The sequence below is a fragment of the Conger conger genome, chromosome 9 (genome assembly GCF_963514075.1).
Source record: "Conger conger chromosome 9, fConCon1.1, whole genome shotgun sequence".
Classification (NCBI taxonomy): domain Eukaryota; kingdom Metazoa; phylum Chordata; class Actinopteri; order Anguilliformes; family Congridae; genus Conger; species Conger conger.
In genome coordinates, this window is record NC_083768.1 from 568,557 (window position 1) to 587,649 (window position 19,093).

Consider the following 19,093-nt stretch of genomic DNA (forward strand, 5'->3'; position numbering starts at 1 on the left):
AGTGCACCCCGTCTCTCTCAGAGTGCACCCCGTCTCTCTCAGAGTGCACCCCGTCTCTCAGAGTGCACCCCATCTCTCAGAGTGCACCCCGTCTCTCAGAGACCACCCCGTCTCTCTCAGAGTGCACCCCGTCTCTCTCAGAGAGCACCCCGTCTCTCAGAGTGCACCCCGTCTCTCTCAGAGAGCACCCCGTCTCTCAGAGTGCACCCCGTCTCTCTCAGAGTGCACCCCGTCTCTCTCAGAGAGCACCCCGTCTCTCAGAGTGCACCCCGTCTCTCTCAGAGTGCACCCCGTCTCTCTCAGAGTGCACCCCGTCTCTCAGAGTGCACCCCGTCTCTCTCAGAGAGCACCCCGTCTCTCTCAGAGTGCACCCCGTCTCTCTCAGAGTGCACCCCGTCTCTCAGAGACCACCCCGTCTCTCAGAGTGCACCCCATCTCTCTCAGAGTGCACCCCATCTCTCAGAGTGCACCCCGTCTCTCTCAGAGAGCACCCCGTCTCTCAAAGAACACCCCGTCTCTCAGAGTGCACCCCATCTCTCTCAGAGTGCACCCCGTCTCTCTCAGAGTGCACCCCGTCTCTCTCAGAGTGCACCCTGTCTCTCAGAGTGCACCCCATCTCTCTCAGAGTGCACCCCATCTCTCAGAGAGCACCCCGTCTCTCTCAGAGTGCACCCCGTCTCTCAGAGTGCACCCCGTCTCTCAAAGAACACCCCGTCTCTCAGAGTGCACCCCATCTCTCAGAGTGCACCCCGTCTCTCAGAGAGCACCCTGTCTCTCTCAGAGTGCACCCCGTCTCTCTCAGAGTGCACCCCGTCTCTCAGAGAGCACCCCGTCTCTCGCAGAAAAATATCCCACAAATAATATCGTTGGACTGTGCTTTTTATGTCTGGCGCCCCCTAGGGGGGGTTAAACATTCGCTTTTCTTTGCACAACAAATTAATTATGTATATCCCGTAACACACATGTATCTGAATGGCACAGGGCCCATGCAGCTGGGGAAGGCCAGGGCGTGTTTACCGTGGGAAGGAAAGGTCACCTCTGCGTGCTGCACGCGTGTGGATGCTGTCTCCTGCCACAGGTCTGAAGATGATATGAATCCCCCAGCCTGTGAGAGAGAGAAACACAACCTGCCGTTTTGCCTGACGGGCTGGGAGGGGGCGGTCTCTGTCTAACTGATGATAATGAAGTTAAAATGGCTCCTAATTTTCACTTTTTGTGGGTTTGGTGACAGCCTGTGCTGACTGATGGTCACTAAAGTTTGTTTTCCAAATACCAGTTTGAATTCCATTCCAACACATTAAGCCACATAATCTGGCAGTAGTGTGTTTTGGAGAAAGAAGACTGCATATAGACCTATTTGTATTTTAGGCACTTGCTCTTTCGTATTCACTTGTGTCCATCATCACGACACGTGTCGCACCCGACGCCCCTGGTGTGAAATGGCAAAGACACACTCACACACACACACACACACACACACACACTCACACACTTTCACACACACACACACTCGCACACTTTCACACACACACACACACTCACACACACACACTTTCTCACACACTCACACACTTTCTCACACACACACACACTCACACACTTTCTCACACACACACACACACACACTCACACACTTTCTCACACACACACACACACACACACACTCACACACTTTCTCACACGCACACACTCACACACTTTCTCACACACACACACTCACACTTTCACACACACACACACACACTTTCTCACACACACTCACACACTTTCACACACACTCACTCACTTTCTCACACACACACACACACACTCACACACTTTCACACACAGACACACACACACACTCACACACTTTCTCACACACACACACACACACACTCACACTTTCACACACATACACACACACACACTCACACACTTTCTCACACACACACACACTCACACACTTACTGATATTAATATTAAATATGAAATTAATATCTATTGTTGTTAATATGGAAACGTAGATAACCCCCAAACTGAGATTAAATAAATTAATTCCTGACAAAGAATGTTGAACACATGCCCTAAAATACACTATTGGGGTAAAATAACTACAGAAACTGGCTGGACACAGGTTTTTATACCAGTAGTTGTCTCTTTTACCTGGGAAGCAGATTTGATGCTGGAGGAGGTGACGGTGGGCCATTAGGGGGCGCTCTTCCTCCTAGACGCAATAAAAAATCCAGCAGTGATGGGGATGCTGGCCCTTAACCCGATACTGCTCCAGGGGGGATTGGCTCCTGCTTAGTGAAATCAGTAATGTAGTGTAATGTGTAATGTGTAATGTAATAAGACGTAGTGTAGGCTAAATGTGGTTCATCAAGGTACAATACGCGGAGCAATTATTTACTTTATACGCAGAGCTGCACGGTTTCTCACGCATCAGGATAGCTTGTGTTTTAATTCTCTCTGACCGAAGGGCTGCTCCTACCCGCCGGGGCACCCGTCTCGCTCCCGTTTCAAAGCGTCTGCGCTGCCGGAAACGCAGGAGAATGCCAGGTCTGCCATCTAGTGGTGAAAATGGAGATCAACTCCTCTGAGGCCTTCGTCTGCGTGTTTGTTTATTTATTTATTTATTTATTTATGAACTTATTTTTCTCACTATTATTTTTATGTATTACTGGATTTGTTTAACAGATATTGCCATTTCTTTTTCTGTTTATTTTACGAAATATTTATGTTTAGACTTCCTAGGTGCCTGTAGAGTACTTCAGATCATAATTGTTTGTACATAATTAGCAGATTCCTTTGGAAGTAAGGGGCATTCCTGTAAGTGCCACGGATTGTTGGATTTCTTACTTATTCTAGAACGCCACTGAGTAACACAAAATACAGCAGACCCTGCGTTTCTCCAAGAGCATCTAGAGCCAAGATCATACCCCTCATACTAGAGCTGAGAGGTGTCTGACAGAGGATATCCTAAAATTATTATTTTTATGGATACTTAAAAAGTGCTAAACAAATATGTACCATCATATGTACTGTTTTACATTAACTGCTTATTATAGTGTCTGTGTGTTATATTATCCAAACCAGTCCAAACTCACGCACGACATACATCACCCTCATTGGCCCTCGTGCACTGAGATCCTGTAATTACGTTGCTTGGCCACCAGGTGATACTGTTTGCTAGTTGCACAGAAAAGTGGACATAAAAAAGGTCGTACCTGGTGCAACTTTATTTGGCTGGCTAGCCTCCTTACGCAATTATACTGTAAAATAATGGATTTATAAATGCACACAAAGGTCATGTGAAGTGGAGTTTTTTGTTTTATGACTCAACAGCATGTGTACACAGACTGTCCATCCTGGATTCTGTCTGGAAGAAACTTGCAACATCTTTGTTAGGCTTCCCTAGAACACTCGGCACTAGGCCTCTCTAGAGAGCTCTGTGTTAGGCCTCTCTAGAGAGCTCTGTGTTAGGCCTCTCTAGAGAGCTCTGTGTTAGGCCTCTCTAGAGAGCTCTGTGTTAGGTCTCTCTTGAGAGCTCTGTGTTAGGCCTCTCTAGAGTGCCCTGTGTTAGGCCTCTCTAGAACACTCTGTGTTAGGTCTCTCTAGAGTGCTCTGTGTTAGGCCTGTCTAGAGAGCTCTGTGTTAGGCCTCTCTAGAGTGCTCTGTGTTAGGCCTCTCTAGAACACTCTGTGTTAGGCCTCTCTAGAACACTCTGTGTTAGGCCTCTCTAGAGTGCTCTGTGTTAGGCCTCTCTAGAACACTCTGTGTTAGGTCTCTCTAAAGAGCTCTGTGTTAGGCCGCTCTAGAGAGCTCTGTGTTAGGCCTCTCAAGAAACTCGTGGAGTGGGCTCCAGGTCTTGTGCCTCAGTGTTAGTCCTCTCTTCATCAGTTGCACATATGCTCCTCTCTGAGCGTGTTTGTCCTGGGAGAACAGAAGGTTAGATTGTCATCTTTGCCTCTTCCCCACTGCAGCTGGCCCTGGGGGCTCCACCGTTCCGTTGCTGATTCGACTCTGAATGACCTGTTACACAAACACGCAAACAAGCGCTCTCACACCACAGCAACAACCTCACGGCCCCGCTGGGCAGCAGCAGGGTTGGGCGTTGGCCAACGTATCGCCCTTCTACCAGCATGAGTAGACAGTCTGTCCTCTGAGCCTTGTCACCCCTCTATCCCACAGCCATTCCCCCTGAAGTACCCTGCACTGCTGACTGTGGGCAATCCTGGCCTACAACCCCTGACTTCTGTTGGATAAGTGTGTGAGATATTATACAATACAATAACTCAACCTGCATTCTTCTTATTGATGTGGTCAAGTCTGCCACGGCGGCACGGATGGTGCAGTGGGGGGGCGGGGGGGGCACGGATGGTGCAGTGGGCAGCACAGCCGCCTCACAGCAAGGAGGTCCTGGGTTTGAATCCCCGTCGGCCAGGGCCTCTCTGTGCGGAGTTTGCATGTTCTCCCCGTGTCTGCGTGGGTACTCCCACAGTCCAAAGACATGCAGAGTCTAAATTGCCCGTAGGTATGAGTGTGTGAGTGAATGGTGTGTGTGCCCTGCGATGGACTGGTGACCTGTCCAGGGTGTATTCCTGCCTTTCGCCCAATGTATGCTGGGATAGGCTCCAGCCCCCCTGCGACCCTGTTCAGGACAACGGGTTAAGATAATGGATGGATGAAAGTCTGCCACTTCACCTCCCTGGTTATGGGTATGCACTTTATTTTATGTCACTGTGGATCTGAACAAAGGCCTGTAATGTGATGTAATGTGTGGGGCGGCATGGCTCAGGCAGTAAGAGCAGTCGTCTCATTGGCTCAGGCAGTAAGAGCAGTCGTCTCATTGGCTCAGGCAGTAAGAGCAGTCGTCTCATTGGCTCAGGCAGTAAGAGCAGTCGTCTGGCAGTCGGAGGGTTGCCGGTTCGATCCCCCGCCCGGGCTGTGTTGAAGTGTCCCTGAGCAAGTCACCTAACCCCCAAATGCCCCTGACGAGCAGGTCGGCGCCTTGCATGGCAGCCAATCGCCGTTGGTGTGTGAGTGTGTGTATGAATGGGTGAATGAGAAGCATCAATTGTACAGCGTTTTGGATAAAGGCGCTACATAAATGCCAACCATTTACCATTTAATGTAATGCATTCTGTGAGAGGAAATTATATAGGGGAGGACCAGCCTCAAAAACATTATCAGTGTTCCTGCAACACAGTCTATGCTAGCTTATAGCTACCAACTACTAAATACTGAACTAAATTACAAAAGCAGCTATTTCTTATTGGGATAACCCCAGGTCAACAGAACCGTTCTTATTCTTCTAATTATGAATAACCATTATTGAAAATGAATGATCATAAATGATCATAAACAATAACGTTTACCAGTTCACTGACTAGTTCAATAGAGCTACTCCAAACCGATTTTCCTTCTGAATAATAGTGTTATACTTTTGGAAACTATAACTTTGTTTTGTTTGTTGACCTAATGACAATCAGAAAGCCGATTCTTCAATCTTTTCCATGAAATCTCAGCGTTTGTGGCGAAATATAGCTATGTGGCTCAATGTGACATGTTTAGAGGATGACTGGCTACCCAGTCAGAGGACTCGTCTGTGTCGTGTTGCTGGCCCGGGGTAAGGTTGGATGGGCTTGGCTGATCGGATAGGTCCTCGGTTGTGGGAAGTCGATAAACCATCAGTGTTATCTGCAGAGGTGACGTCACCGGGCATTAGAGACCCAACCGACGCTGCGAGAGGGGTGCAGAAAGCGGTTATTATGACTGCTACATTGCATAGGAATTAATATCTTGTCCAGTGAGAAAGTAGGAGGTTTACTGATCAAGAAACCGACGTGGAGTCGCCTGCACTACACCCGACGGGCGGTTGAGGGTGTGCGGTCCCACGGGACGGTCCCGTCGGCAGGATCCAGTAGTTTGTTAGTGTGAGCTTTCGCCCCCAACGCCGGGAAGATGGCTGATGAGTGCACGATTAAAGTGATGTGCCGCTTCAGGCCGCTGAACAAATCCGAAATTGCGAGAGGGGACGAGTACATCCCCAAATTTCAAGGTGAAGACACCGTCGTTATTGGGGTAAGTTTGCAACCTCCTATAAACGCTTCGTAAACACTTCCCAGTTGAGGTGCAAACAGATGGGCACAGGCGCTGCTGTCCGCCTGCTACTCAACTCTCTCACTTGCTCGGTTACTGCAAAGCATTCGCATGCCCGTCTACTTACCTGGCTAGTTTAGATGCTCTCGCATGTCCAATAACCGCTCCGTTTGCACAGAGGAAGGTTGCATTATTAAAAGAGCAAGTGAATGGACTTAGCGGGATGAATTGGCGGCTTTAAATTGCTTGCTAGCCGGTCGTTGTGACTGGAACTTAAGTTAGACATTGCTTGGCTGACTGATGTGGCCATAGAGTACTGCTACAATATAATGCACACTATGTGCTAGTGGTGTGTTTGTGATCTAACGTTGGGTCTCCGCTGCGGCTGTCTCAGCAGGACACGCGACTAACGTTACCATGCATATGGTCTCTCCACTTCGTCCAAATCCAAAGTCATTATAGATAAATAAGTTGTTCTTTGGAACAGTCTGCGTGGCTGTGGATCCCACAGAGCACTTAACTGACTGGATAAAATGTGGATAAGCTGGGCGACTGCTGGCCAGGTGTGTCGACCGCTTGCCTAGCATGTAAAACAAAAGAGCAGCTAATTCATGGTCAGTAACTGGTAAATAAAAAGTCGTAGACTGCCGCATAGTCGTGCCAATGCATCCAATTCACGCAAAACTAATTTGGCAACCCTTCCACTGATTCATTCAGTTTTCAGGTGGAGATATTATTCAGATCGTTTGCTGAATAACGTTCGCTAATGTTAGTGAACTGCGCTCTTTTTACTTTTTACTAAGTTGTTATTGTCGTCCTGGTGATGACGAGTGTAATGTGGGATATATTGCGTGGTTTTTTAGTCCAGTAGCAGAATTTTGTTTTGGTGCCATGGATGCGAAACCTGACATGAGAAATACAGAAGAGACGCACGTGTCTGCCGGTCCGCGTGCAGCCACGCCCCACATTAAAACACTGTCTTGTCTACATGCGCCAGCATTACACAATTATTAGATTTGATTATTTTTGCAACGTGGATATATGCTTATTTGAATCATTTTATGAAATATGTGTTGCATCAATATTCTGTTGCGGTTAAAATCATTAATTTGAATGAATGCTTGATCTTGTGCGTTATTTACGAAGCGTTTTATGGTTGCATATTGACCAGACAGAATGACTCGACCCCCATTGAGTCACCCATTCAACATCCTCAGTTAAAAGTTGTTCTGAGACTAAAAGTTTTGATCTCATTACTTTAATCTTGCCAGAAAGGCAGCCTGACAGAGGAGGGAATCATGTTCCTCCATAACGGCTCCTGTTGCTCACACACAGGAAAGGTTTCCCACACAAAATGGCGTCCATTTCCACAACTGGAGCTTCACTTTTTTTTGTGACTTTGGATTTCGTCCTTTTAAAGAAAAGCCCAAATACACACACACACGCACACGCGCACACACACACACAGAAAGTGCTCGCATATGGCTACATCATGGGAAGAGTGGAGTTTGCCCTGACTAGTGTTGAATCATCAGTAGTTCTTTAGTTCTTCCCCTCCACTGGCTGGTATCTGAGAGAGCAAACATAACCCCAGGCGGTGGAATAAAGGCGGACATTCAGGGTCTGTGATATTTAGATTTTTTGGTGTATTTTTTGACATTGTGTGTTTACGGGTCATGTGCTTGTTTGCGCAACATCAGCTGAATCCCCCTGCAGTTACAGCTGAATACCGGACCTGTTCCTGAGAGAACAGGCCTGTCTGTGGAGCCCAACAGCCTCACCATGTTCCTGAGGGAACAGGCCTGTCTGTGGACCCTAACACCCTTGCCACTTTGATGTTACATTTAGCCAAGATGATAAGCTGAGAAAATGCCAGGAATGGCTCAAAATAGGTGGAAAATGACAAGGCTTTAGGGTGTGATGTCACTGTCCTCGCCATGAGCGTTCTGGCTCTCCGTGTGCTGTGTGCCTTTCCTCTTCTGTACAAATCTGCTCTGCTGTTTTAACCTCCGTCTCTTTCCGACTGGTTACCCTCCTGGATAAATGTTGTACAGGATCAGCTGTCTATATCTATAACAGGGTGTAATGTGTGAGGTGTACTGGCTGTTTGGGTAACAGGGTGTAATGTGTGAAGTGTTCAGGCTGTTTGGGTAACAGGGTGTAATGTGTGAAGTGTTCAGGCTGTTTACGTAACAGGGTGTAATGTGTGCGGTGTTCAGGCTGTTTGGGTAACAGGGTGTAATGTGTGAAGTGAATTAAACACGCACTGTATAATGCAAGCTGTGTGTTGGACTGACAATGATCATGTCTTTTTTTTTATAACTTAAATACATTGATATAATGATGAAACTAATTTAAAATACTGCACAGTAAACCTCATATTCTGGCTAGCCCATGTATTGTGTTGTATTAACAGGACAGCCTGTGGTAAAATGCAGATGTTGCACACATTAGTACGCATTAGGTAACGCTTCATTACATTACATTACATTAATGGCATTTGGCAGAAGCTCTTATCCAGAGCGACGTACAACAAAGTGCATACCCATAACCAGGGATAAGTGCGCTGAAAGACCCTAGAGGGAAGTACAATTTCAACTGCTACCTGTACAACAAAGATAAGGACCAGGGCCTATTTGAATTTTTTTTTTTTTTTTACAGAAAAACAAACAAACAAAATGCAGAAGTATGACCAAACCCCTTAACTAGCCAAACACTGCTTACCTAGCCAAACTAAAAATACTGATACACAAAAAAGTAAATCACAGAAAGACAACAATTAAGGTTCACAGGGAGGTAGGGAGGGCTGGGGAGAGGTGCTGCTTGAAGAGGTGCGTCTTCAGTTTGCGCTTGAAGGTGGGAAGAGGTTCTACAGTTCTGACCTCAACGGGGAGCCAGAACAGACAGTAGTCGTGAGCGTGAGGTGGAGGTTCGGAGAGGGGGAGGTGCCAAGCGGCCTGTGGAGGCTGAACGAAGAGGTCTGGCAGGGGTGTAGGGTCTGATGATTTTTTGTGGGTAAGCTGGGTGTGTGTGAGACTGCATGTGGTGTCAGAGACTCTGCTCTGTGTGGTGTGTGTGTGTGTGTGTGTGTGTGTGAGAGAGAGAGAGAGGTGTGTGTGTGTGTGTGTGTGTGTGTGTGTGTGTGTGTGTGTGTGTGTGTGTGTGCGCGAGAGAGACTCTGCTCTGTGCTCACCAAGCACTGTGTTTCCGTCTGTAGAGAGAACTTGATTTTGTTCGAACGATTCAGTGATTGGGTGCTCATTGTAGCCCCGCCCCCTAACAGCGGTTCCCTCATTGGCTGTGTTGCCCGACACTCACAGAGATCTCTGTGCCGGTCTCTCTCAGGGGAAACCCTACAAGTTCGACCGAGTGCTGCAGTCCAACACCACGCAGGAGCAGGCCTACAACGCCTGCGCCAAGCAGATCGTCAAAGGTACGCTGTTCGGCCCAGCGGGGCGGACTGCTTGATTGGTTGATTGGTTGATTTATTTTATTCTATTTCTTCCATTTCATCTAAAAAATTCACACAGCTCATCCATGGATTAATATGATAAACTTCATATGCTACCATCATTTACAATCTCAAAAGACATATCTTTCAGTGAGACTCGCTAAGGACTAAAAGATGAAAACCAAAAGTTCAGCAGCATCATAAATAAAAATCTGCAAATGATACAACATACCCTGCTAAGCAATCTTTTCAGTACAGATTAGAAAATTCCTTGAACCCTGATTTTTTTGGTTTTTGGGAAATGTACAGTACTGTGCAGAAGTCTTAGGCACCCTAGACTTTATTATGTATATATGTTATTTTTTTGTGTGTGTTACTATAAAAGCACATATTTCCAAATATTCATTTTCCAAAGGATTTAATTTTACAGAGACATTTTTGTACGCCGAAGGGTGGTCACAAGAAATATTGAATTGAATTGTTTTGAACTATTCTGCCAAATTACTAAAGTGTAATGTAAAATGTATAGTATGTTTATTTAGGACCTTTCATTGAATTATTTTTGAAAGAATCTTATCGATACAGAATGTTATACAGGTGCCTAAGAATTTTGCACCTGTATTCCACAGAATGGCAGCAGAGTACAGAAAGGCCATACAGAACTTACATGCTTTCCCCACTTTAGATCAGTTCCTCTTCCCTGCTGAGGGTCCCACGATGCACCTGAGCTAGTAAGGAAGGGGAGACGTTCCCTTAACTAATCCTGACCCCTGACCCCTGACCCCTGACCCCTGACCCTCACCCAAACCCATCCTGTTTCACACAGATGTCCTCAATGGGTATAACGGGACGATGTTCGCCTATGGACAGACGTCCTCTGGTAAAACGCACTCCATGGAGGTAGGTCTCATTCCTACATCCTGCAGCTGTGTCTCGCTAAACTGCCCTGCAAGGGTCTGCAACAGCTCTACTGATAAATACTGAGGTTAATGAAGACATGCTGATAAATACTGAGGTTAATGAAGACATGCTGATAAATACTGAGGTTAATGAAGACATGCTGATAAATACTGAGGTTAATGAAGACATGCTGATAAATACTGAGTTTAATGAAGACATACTGATAAATACTGAGTTTAACGAAGACATACTGATAAATATTGAGTTTAATGAATCCATGGATACTCACTGCATGTCCTGTCTTCTAATGTTTGACAGTAATCATGGCAAAGTGCTGTGCGTTTGTGTGGATTGTGATGTGCGTCTGTGTGGATTGTGATGTGCGTTTGTGTGGATTGTGATGTGCGTCTGTGTGGATTGTGCTGTGCGTTTGTGTGGATTGTGATGTGCGTTTGTGTGGATTGTGCTGTGCGTTTGTGTGGATTGTGATGTGCGTCTGTGTGGATTGTGCTGTGCGTTTGTGTGGATTGTGATGTGCGTTTGTGTGGATTGTGCTGTGCGTTTGTGTGGATTGTGATGTGCGTTTATGTGGAGTGCGTTTGTTTGTGTTTTTAGGGAGTCCTCCATGACCCAGAAATGATGGGCATCATCCCCAGAATAGTGCAGGACATTTTTAACCACATTTACTCCCTGGAAGAGAACGTGGAGTTTCATATCAAGGTGTGTGCACTTCCTGCTTTAGGAGCTTCCTGCAGTTTGTGCTGCAGTTTGAATGTCTCCTGGAAAGGCCATTTTATTTAGAATCATTTGAATGATTATTATTTGACTTGAACTGTTGAAATTCCTGTATTGTTCTACATAATGAGAGAAATTATTCTTCTTATGAACAGGTTTCATATTTTGAAATTTACCTGGACAGAATTAAAGACCTTTTGGATGGTAAGTTGCGTAAAACTCATATCTTTATATGAACTGTGATTTCTGTAAAATTGAATACCATTCGGGCCAATAGTAGTACTGTACTTACTGTACCGTGTGAACTGGGAGTTCAGACTGTTGGGTGGTCGATATCATCATTTTCTGTGTTCTTCACTGAAGTGCTAAAAGTAGTCTGTGTCTGATTTTGGTAATTCCACTCTCCTCTGACCCTCAGTGTCGAAGACCAACCTCGCTGTGCACGAAGACAAGAACAGAGTCCCGTATGTGAAGGTGAACACCACCCCACTGCTGCCATGGTGATGAATATGCAAATGAGAGAACATTGGCAAGTGCAGTGAGGAGCTTTAGTGTCCAATCAGAGCTTCCTGTTCATTTTGGATTGAGGAGCAGTGATGCCATAGGTTCTGATTTTGAGAGTTAACACATTTCACTTGCATTTGATATTTAACTAATCTACAGTGTACCTGCCTCTGGCACAGTGAGGGCTGTCTGCTGTGCTCACGTGGAGAGATATCAGAGCATCTGCCCGTGTGACCTGTTTAAATCCAGGCACCATGTTAAAACTTCTTTATAAACGTCTCTAAAAACGTCTTTAAAACGAGCTTATGAAGGGAACAGGAGGAGTGGTTCACTGGTCAGAGTCGGAGTTGGGTTGTTTTGGTTTGTTCTGTCTGACGGGGCTGGGTTGTTTTGGTTTGCTCTGTCTGACGGGGCTGGGTTGTTTTGGTTTGTTCTGTCTGACGGGGCTGGGTTGTTTCAGTTTGTTCTGTCTGACGGGGCTGGGTTGTTTTGGTTTGTTCTGTCTGACGGGGCTGGGTTGTTTTGGTTTGTTCTGTCTGACGGGGCTGGGTTGTTTCGGTTTGTTCTGTCTGACGGGGCTGGGTTGTTTCGGTTTGTTCTGTCTGACGGGGCTGGGTTGTTTCGGTTTGTTCTGTCTGACGGGGCTGGGTTGTTTTGGTTTGTTCTGTCTGACGGGGCTGGGTTGTTTTGGTTTGTTCTGTCTGACGGGGCTGGGTTGTTTTGGTTTGTTCTGTCTGACGGGGCTGGGTTGTTTTGGTTTGCTCTGTCTGACGGGGCTGGGTTGTTTTGGTTTGCTCTGTCTGACGGGGCTGGGTTGTTTTGGTTTGCTCTGTCTGACGGGGCTGGGTTGTTTTGGTTTGCTCTGTCTGACGGGGCTGGGTTGTTTTGGTTTGTTCTGTCTGACGGGGCTGGGTTGTTTTGGTTTGTTCTGTCTGACGGGGCTGGGTTGTTTTGGTTTGCTCTGTCTGACGGGGCTGGGTTGTTTTGGTTTGCTCTGTCTGACGGGGCTGGGTTGTTTCGGTTTGCTCTGTCTGACGGGGCTGGGTTGTTTCGGTTTGTTCTGTCTGACGGGGCTGGGTTGTTTTGGTTTGTTCTGTCTGACGGGGCTGGGTTGTTTTGGTTTGCTCTGTCTGACGGGGCTGGGTTGTTTCGGTTTTCTCAGGGCTGTACTGAGAGGTTTGTCTGCAGTCCGGAGGAGGTCATGGACACAATTGATGAAGGAAAGTCAAACCGCCACATCGCCATGACCAGTAAGAACCCCGCCCTCCTCTTCATCACACTCCTCCTCTTCATCACACTCCTCTTTTCTCTCTCTCTCCCTCTCTCACTCTCCCTCTCTCTCTCTCTCTCTCTCTCTCTGTGTGCAGTGTTAATGTCTCTCTCTCTCTCTCTCTCTCTCTCTGTGTGCAGTGTTAATGTCTCTCCCTCTCTCTCTCTCTCTCTCTCTCTCTCTCTCTCTCTCTCTCTCTGTGTGTGCAGTGTTAATGTCTCTCTCTCTCTCCCTCTCTCACTCTCACTCTCTCACTCTCCCTCTCCCTCTCTCCCTCTCCCTCTCTCTCTCTCTCTCTCTCTCTCTCTCTGTGTGTGCAGTGTTAATGTCTCTCTCTCTCTCTCTCTCTCTCTCTGTGTGCAGTGTTAATGTCTCTCACTCTCCCTCTCTCTCTCTCTCTCTCTCTCTCTCTCTCTCTGTGTGCAGTGTTAATGTCTCTCTCTCTCTCTCTCTCTCTCTCTCTCTCTCTCTCTCTCTCTCTCTCTCTCTCTCTCTGTGTGCAGTGTTAATGTCTCTCTCTCTCAAATTCAAATTTCAAATTCAAATTGCTTTATTGGCATGACAAAATTTGCATTTGTATTGCCAAAGCATGGCAAGGAACATGTTAAAACAGATGAGAATAACACAGTAATATGATTATTATATAAAAAAAAAAAAAAAATAATAATAATAATAAATTTAAAAAAATTAAGGATAATAATTAACAATAATAAATCTATATATACATATATATACACACATATACATGCACATGCATATTCATACACACGTATATACACATATATATATACATACATACATATAATTAGACACATCTTTCTAACATACTAATAACAAGCTAATCTAATAATAACAGTTTATATAACAGGTAAATTTAATATGTGTGTGTGTGTGTGTGTGTGTGTGTGTGTGTGTGTGTTTGTTTTGTCACTCACTGTCTCTGAGTATGTGACATTCAGACACATATTTCACTGCAATATGTGCAGTTGTTCCCTCTCCCAAGACTATCGGTAGTTGGTTGCTCTCTTCTAGGTGGAGAAAGTTGGGGATATGTTTTTTAAATTTATTAAAATATTTTTTTCTGATATTTTTGTATTTTTCACATTTTAGAAGGAAGTGCACCTCCGTTTCAACCTCACCTGTCATACAGTGACCACATATCCTCTGTTCTTTTGGTAGCCAGGACTTTTTATGTCTACCTTTTTCAATGGCTAGGTTGTGGTCACTGAGTCTGTACTTGGTAAGGAGTCGTCTCTGCTTCATATCTCGGACAGTTACAAGATATTCAGCCAATTTGTATTCTCGTTTTAGGGCCAGGTAGCAAGTAAGCTTGTTTTGTGTTTTGGTTTGGTTGTTCCAATGTTCCAGATAAATGGTTTTATTTTGTTTAGCAATTTGGTTTATTCTGATTTGTGTTTGTGAAGCAGTGCTGGCCTGAGAGATGTTCTTGTTAGATGTGAGATGATTAGTTAGTCTCAGTACCAGCTGACTTAGTGGACTCTTTTCGGGGTTCAGCTCTTGGGTTTGAAATGCGTGGAACTGCAGTGTTGTTTTGGGACTTGATTTCAGATGCATCCAGAATTTGAGTGACCTTTTTTGTATGTTTATAATCAATGGGAATCGTCCTAATTCAGCCCTGCATGCATTGTTTGGTGTTTTTTGTTGGATGTTTAAAATTGTTCTGCAGAATTCTGCATGTAGGGCTTCAATTGGATGCTTCTCCCATCTAATGTAGTCCTGTTGACTGAGTGGACCCCATACTTCACTTCCATACAGAGCAATTGGCAGGATTACACTGTCAAATATTTTTGACCAGATTCTGATTGGAATGTCAATCTGGAAGAATTTTTTTCTGATTGCATAGAAGGCTCTGCAAGCCTTTTCTTTCAGTGAATTCACTGCCAGACCAAAGTTTCCTGAGGCGCTAATTTTCAGACCCAGGTAATTATAGGACAGGGTGTGTTCTAGGGCGGCGTTTCCTAGACTGAACGTGTGTCTGCTTTCCTGAGATCTTGCCTTTTTTTGGAAGATCATTATTTTAGATTTTTTATGGTTTACTGTCAGGGCCCAGTTCTGGCAGTACTGCTCTAGCAGGTCCAGATGCTGCTGTAGCCCCTGTTCAGTGGGCGACAGCAGCACCAGGTCATCTGCATAGAGGAGGAATTTAACTTCCTTCTTGTTTAGTGTTAGGCCAGGGGCTGTAGATTGTTCCAATAACACCGCTAACTCATTTATATAGATATTAAATAGAGTAGGGGACAAGTTACATCCCTGCCTAACCCCTCGCCCTTGAGTGAAGAGATCAGTCCTTTTATTGCCAATTTTTATTCCGCATTTATTATTTGTATAAATTGATTTAATTATGTCATATACTTTACCCCCTACACCGCTTTGGAGAATTTTATAATATAAACCTTCCTGCCAAATTGAATCAAATGCTTTTTTAAAGTCAATAAAGCATGTAAACATTTTTTTTTTCTTTTGTTGGTGTACATGTTGATTAATTAGGGTGTGTAGGGTGTAAATATGATCAGTAGTTCGGTGGTTTGGTAGAAAGCCAATTTGTCCTTTACTCAAGACATTGTGTTCGGTAAGGAAGGTCAGTATTCGGGCGTTAATAATACTGCAGAAAACCTTCCCCAGATTACTGCTTACACAAATGCCTCGGTAGTTATTTGGGTCTAGTTTGTCTCCACTCTTGTGTATTGGGGAAATAAGCCCCCAGCTCCAGTTCTCAGGGAAGCAGCCAGCTTGGAGAACGAGATTGAACAATTTGAGCAGGGCCAGCTGCAGCTCAGCGGTGCTGTGTTTAAGCATCTCTGTCCTGATGCTGTCATGGCCACAAGCTTTTCTTGGTTTCAGTTTTTTAATTTGGTCTTCTAATTCTTTAATTGAGATTTGGTAGTCAAGTGGGTTCTGATTGTTTTTGATAGTTGATTCTAGGATTTTTAGTTTTTCTTTGATTTTGTTCTGTTCCAAATTGAGATTGTTTGGTGATATTTGTTTATATAAGTTTTCAAAATGTGTTTTCCAGGTATTACAGTCTTGTATAGCCAGATTTTGTGTGCTCCTGTTGCTCAATTTGTGCCATTGTTCCCAGAACTGATTTTTTTCAATAGAGTCCTCAATTTCTCTGAGGGTTTGATTATAATGATTAAATTTTTTGTGTCTTAAAATCTTTTTATATTCTCTCAGTGCTTCAGTGTAGTTTTGACGATTTTCCAAATTTTGTGGTTCATGGTGTTTTTGGTTGGACAAGTGTCTTAATTTTTTTCTGACACTTCTGCAGTCCTCATCAAACCACGTTTCTTTTTGGGGTCTCAGGCCAGATTTCTGACTTTTGTTTTTGAGACCTGCTTTGTTGGCTGATTTATAATATATTTTGTTAATTTGGGTTACAGCTATATTTATGCCAGATTGGTTTGGTTGGAATGTTTTTGAGAGAAAGTTTTTAATCAGGTTAGTAGTCTCCGGTGAACTGATTGCCGTTTTAAATTTTACATCACTGTCATGAGCCCATTTGAACGTTTTGTTCAGCTGAAATGTTTTGCAGGGCTCGGGTTCTTTGGTTATCTTTTGTCCATTTCTTTTTAAGTATACATTTATCTGACAGTGATCAGAAAGTGGTGACTGTGGTCTGACAGTGAATGCACTAATGAAGGAGGAGTCCATGTCAGTGATTGCATAATCGACTACACTAGTCCCAAGAGCTGAACAACAAGTGAACCTCCCTAAAGAGTCCCCTCTAATCCTTCCATTAAGCATGTACAGACCTAAGGATCGACAGAGGTGCACTAACTCTTTGCCATTTTTGTTTGCAGTATAATCAAGACTGTTTCTTTGGGTAGTGGTGGGGTTAAGGTAGACAGAGGATGTTCTGAAAATGTGGCTGTTGCCAGCAGAATCCACGATATCATTCTCTGATCCTGTTCTGGCATTTAAATCTCCGATCAGTAGGACATTACCCTGGGCCTGGTAATGCCTGATCTCCGAATGGAGAATTTCAAATAAATTGTCATCGAAGTATGGTGACTCTAAAGGGGGAATGTAGGCCGCACAAATGTATATGTCATTATTACATTCAATGGTGTTTTTGTTTAATTTCAGCCACATATATGTTGGTTTTCTTTCAATTTCAAATAGATTTGATGATAGTTCCTCTTTGTACCATATCACCACCCCTCCTGAGTCTCTGCCATGTTTAATAGTGTTATGTTTTAGGGATGGAAGTAAAATTTCTCGATAGTTTGGGGGACAGTGAGTGTTTGTGTTGTCACGGCACCATGTCTCTAAGAGAACAATGATGTCATGACCAGATATGTGTGTGTGGAATTCCGAATTTGTGGTTTTAATTCCAAATGTCGATGAATACAAACCCTGAATATTCCAAGAGCTAATTAGTAATGATCTCATTTTCATTAAAATTTCATTTGTTATAGATCTGTATAATAAAAAGCAATACAGACAAATCAAGAGGTAACAACAGAGGATCAAGTGGTAGAAAAAATAAAAAAATAAAAAAAAATGAAAAAAATTGGCTATACATGCATATACATACATATACATCCATACATACAAACATATACATACACATACATTTACATATATGCATATATGCATATATACACATATATACACATATATACACCCCCTTTCCTTTTCTTTTTATATATATGTAGGGACATACTTATCCTATAATTCTACAGATGAGCTGTAATAATTGCCTCACCTCTCCATAGTCTGGAGAATCTGGGTGGTTCCTCCCAGACAGTACCTGAGCGTAGGTGGGCTGTGTGTTAGGGGGTGCTGTGACCTGCACTCTGTTGTGCTGTGCTCCTCTGTAGTAGGCCGTGCCAGATGTGTTGTCTCCAGGCCAGGCTGTGTGGGGTGGGGGCCTCCTCTGAGATGGGTATGCTGTGCTGGGTGGGGCTCTGTTGGGTAGCGGCCTCCTCTGAGATGGGTATGCTGTGCTGGGCGGGGCTCTGTTGGGTGGAGGGCTCCTCTGCATTGGTTTGGCTGTGCTGGGCGGGGCTCTGTTGGGTAGGGGCTCCTCTGTGTTGGGTTGGCTGGGCGGGGCTCTGCTGGGTGGATCCGTCCTCTGTGATGGGTGGGCTGTGCGTCCTGTTCCCTGGTGGTGGCGTGGTGGTCCTCTGATGGCGTGAGGGCTGGGTGCTGCTCCTCTCAGGTCCTCTGCAAACATCCAGACGCTGCTCCGGTCCAGGTGCACATGGTCATATAGGTGCTCCGGGGTCAGAGTGGGGTGATGTGTGACCTTAACTCCCGTCAGTGTAGCACAGTCTGTGCTGATGGCTCGGTTTATTTTGTTGATTAGTTCAGAAGGGACGTCCTTTCGAGGCAGTAAAGTGGAGATGGTGATGTTGGCTGTGGGGAACTCCCTGCGTGCTTTTTGGACCACCTTTGTCACTGCCTGTGAAACCCTCTCTCCCTGAGAACACAGGTCATTTGTACCCGTGTGTATGATGATGTTATTTGGCTCGCCTAGTCGGGAATGACAAAGGAGTTTGTGTGCTGTGTCAGTATTGGGACACCAGAATTTTCCTACCCTGTGTGTGGGGAACATCTGTCTGTGCTGCAGGAACTTGCCATTAGAGTCGATAAGTATGGCGGTTTTCGGGGGCTGTGGTGGGGGCTGGTTCCCTGCAGTAGGCTGTGAGCAGGGTGGGGTAGGTGCTGGGTGTAGCTCTGTCCGGCTGTTCTCAGGCTGTGATGCTGATGGAGGGCTGGGGTCCTGAGGGGGGGCGGTGCTGGGCTTGGGGCTGGCCTGTGGCTCTGCCTGGCTGCTCTCAGTCTGTGAAGTGCAGTCTGTGGTCTGCATGGGTTCTGAGGGCTGAGCTGCTCTCACACTGAGCAGCTCATCTCTGAGACTGAGGATCTGCGTGTCTCTCTGCTCCAGGTCCTCCTTTAAATCCCTCAGTTCTGCTCTTAGGGTCTGATTTTCATTACGGAGATCAGTTGTGCGCTCTTCTAGTTGTCCCATTTTTGTCTGGGTTTCCTCTTTGAATTGGGTAAATTCAGTTGTGAGTCTCTGCATACTGTTTATCTCCGACAGTTTATTTTCTCTCATTTCAATTAATTCTACCTCTAGGAGGGATAGGCAGTCCTGGATGCGCTGTACAGACAGCGGTGTT

General features: G+C 45.2%; 1 protein-coding gene across 2 annotated transcripts in view; it reads left to right on the top strand.

Moving 5' to 3' along the window:
- The first annotated feature begins 5,709 nt into the window (after nucleotides 1-5,709).
- Nucleotides 5,710-19,093, top strand: part of LOC133136522 (kinesin-1 heavy chain-like) — a 46,293-nt gene continuing 32,909 nt past the window's right edge. For both annotated transcript variants that reach the window (XM_061254087.1, XM_061254086.1), the window contains exons 1-7: nucleotides 5,710-6,066; nucleotides 9,430-9,517; nucleotides 10,362-10,435; nucleotides 11,051-11,155; nucleotides 11,326-11,374; nucleotides 11,589-11,644; nucleotides 12,837-12,924. In XM_061254087.1, the coding sequence (XP_061110071.1) occupies nucleotides 5,947-6,066; nucleotides 9,430-9,517; nucleotides 10,362-10,435; nucleotides 11,051-11,155; nucleotides 11,326-11,374; nucleotides 11,589-11,644; nucleotides 12,837-12,924 (580 nt within the window). In that variant the 5' untranslated portion in view covers nucleotides 5,710-5,946. The remainder of the gene's footprint in view (nucleotides 6,067-9,429; nucleotides 9,518-10,361; nucleotides 10,436-11,050; nucleotides 11,156-11,325; nucleotides 11,375-11,588; nucleotides 11,645-12,836; nucleotides 12,925-19,093) is intronic.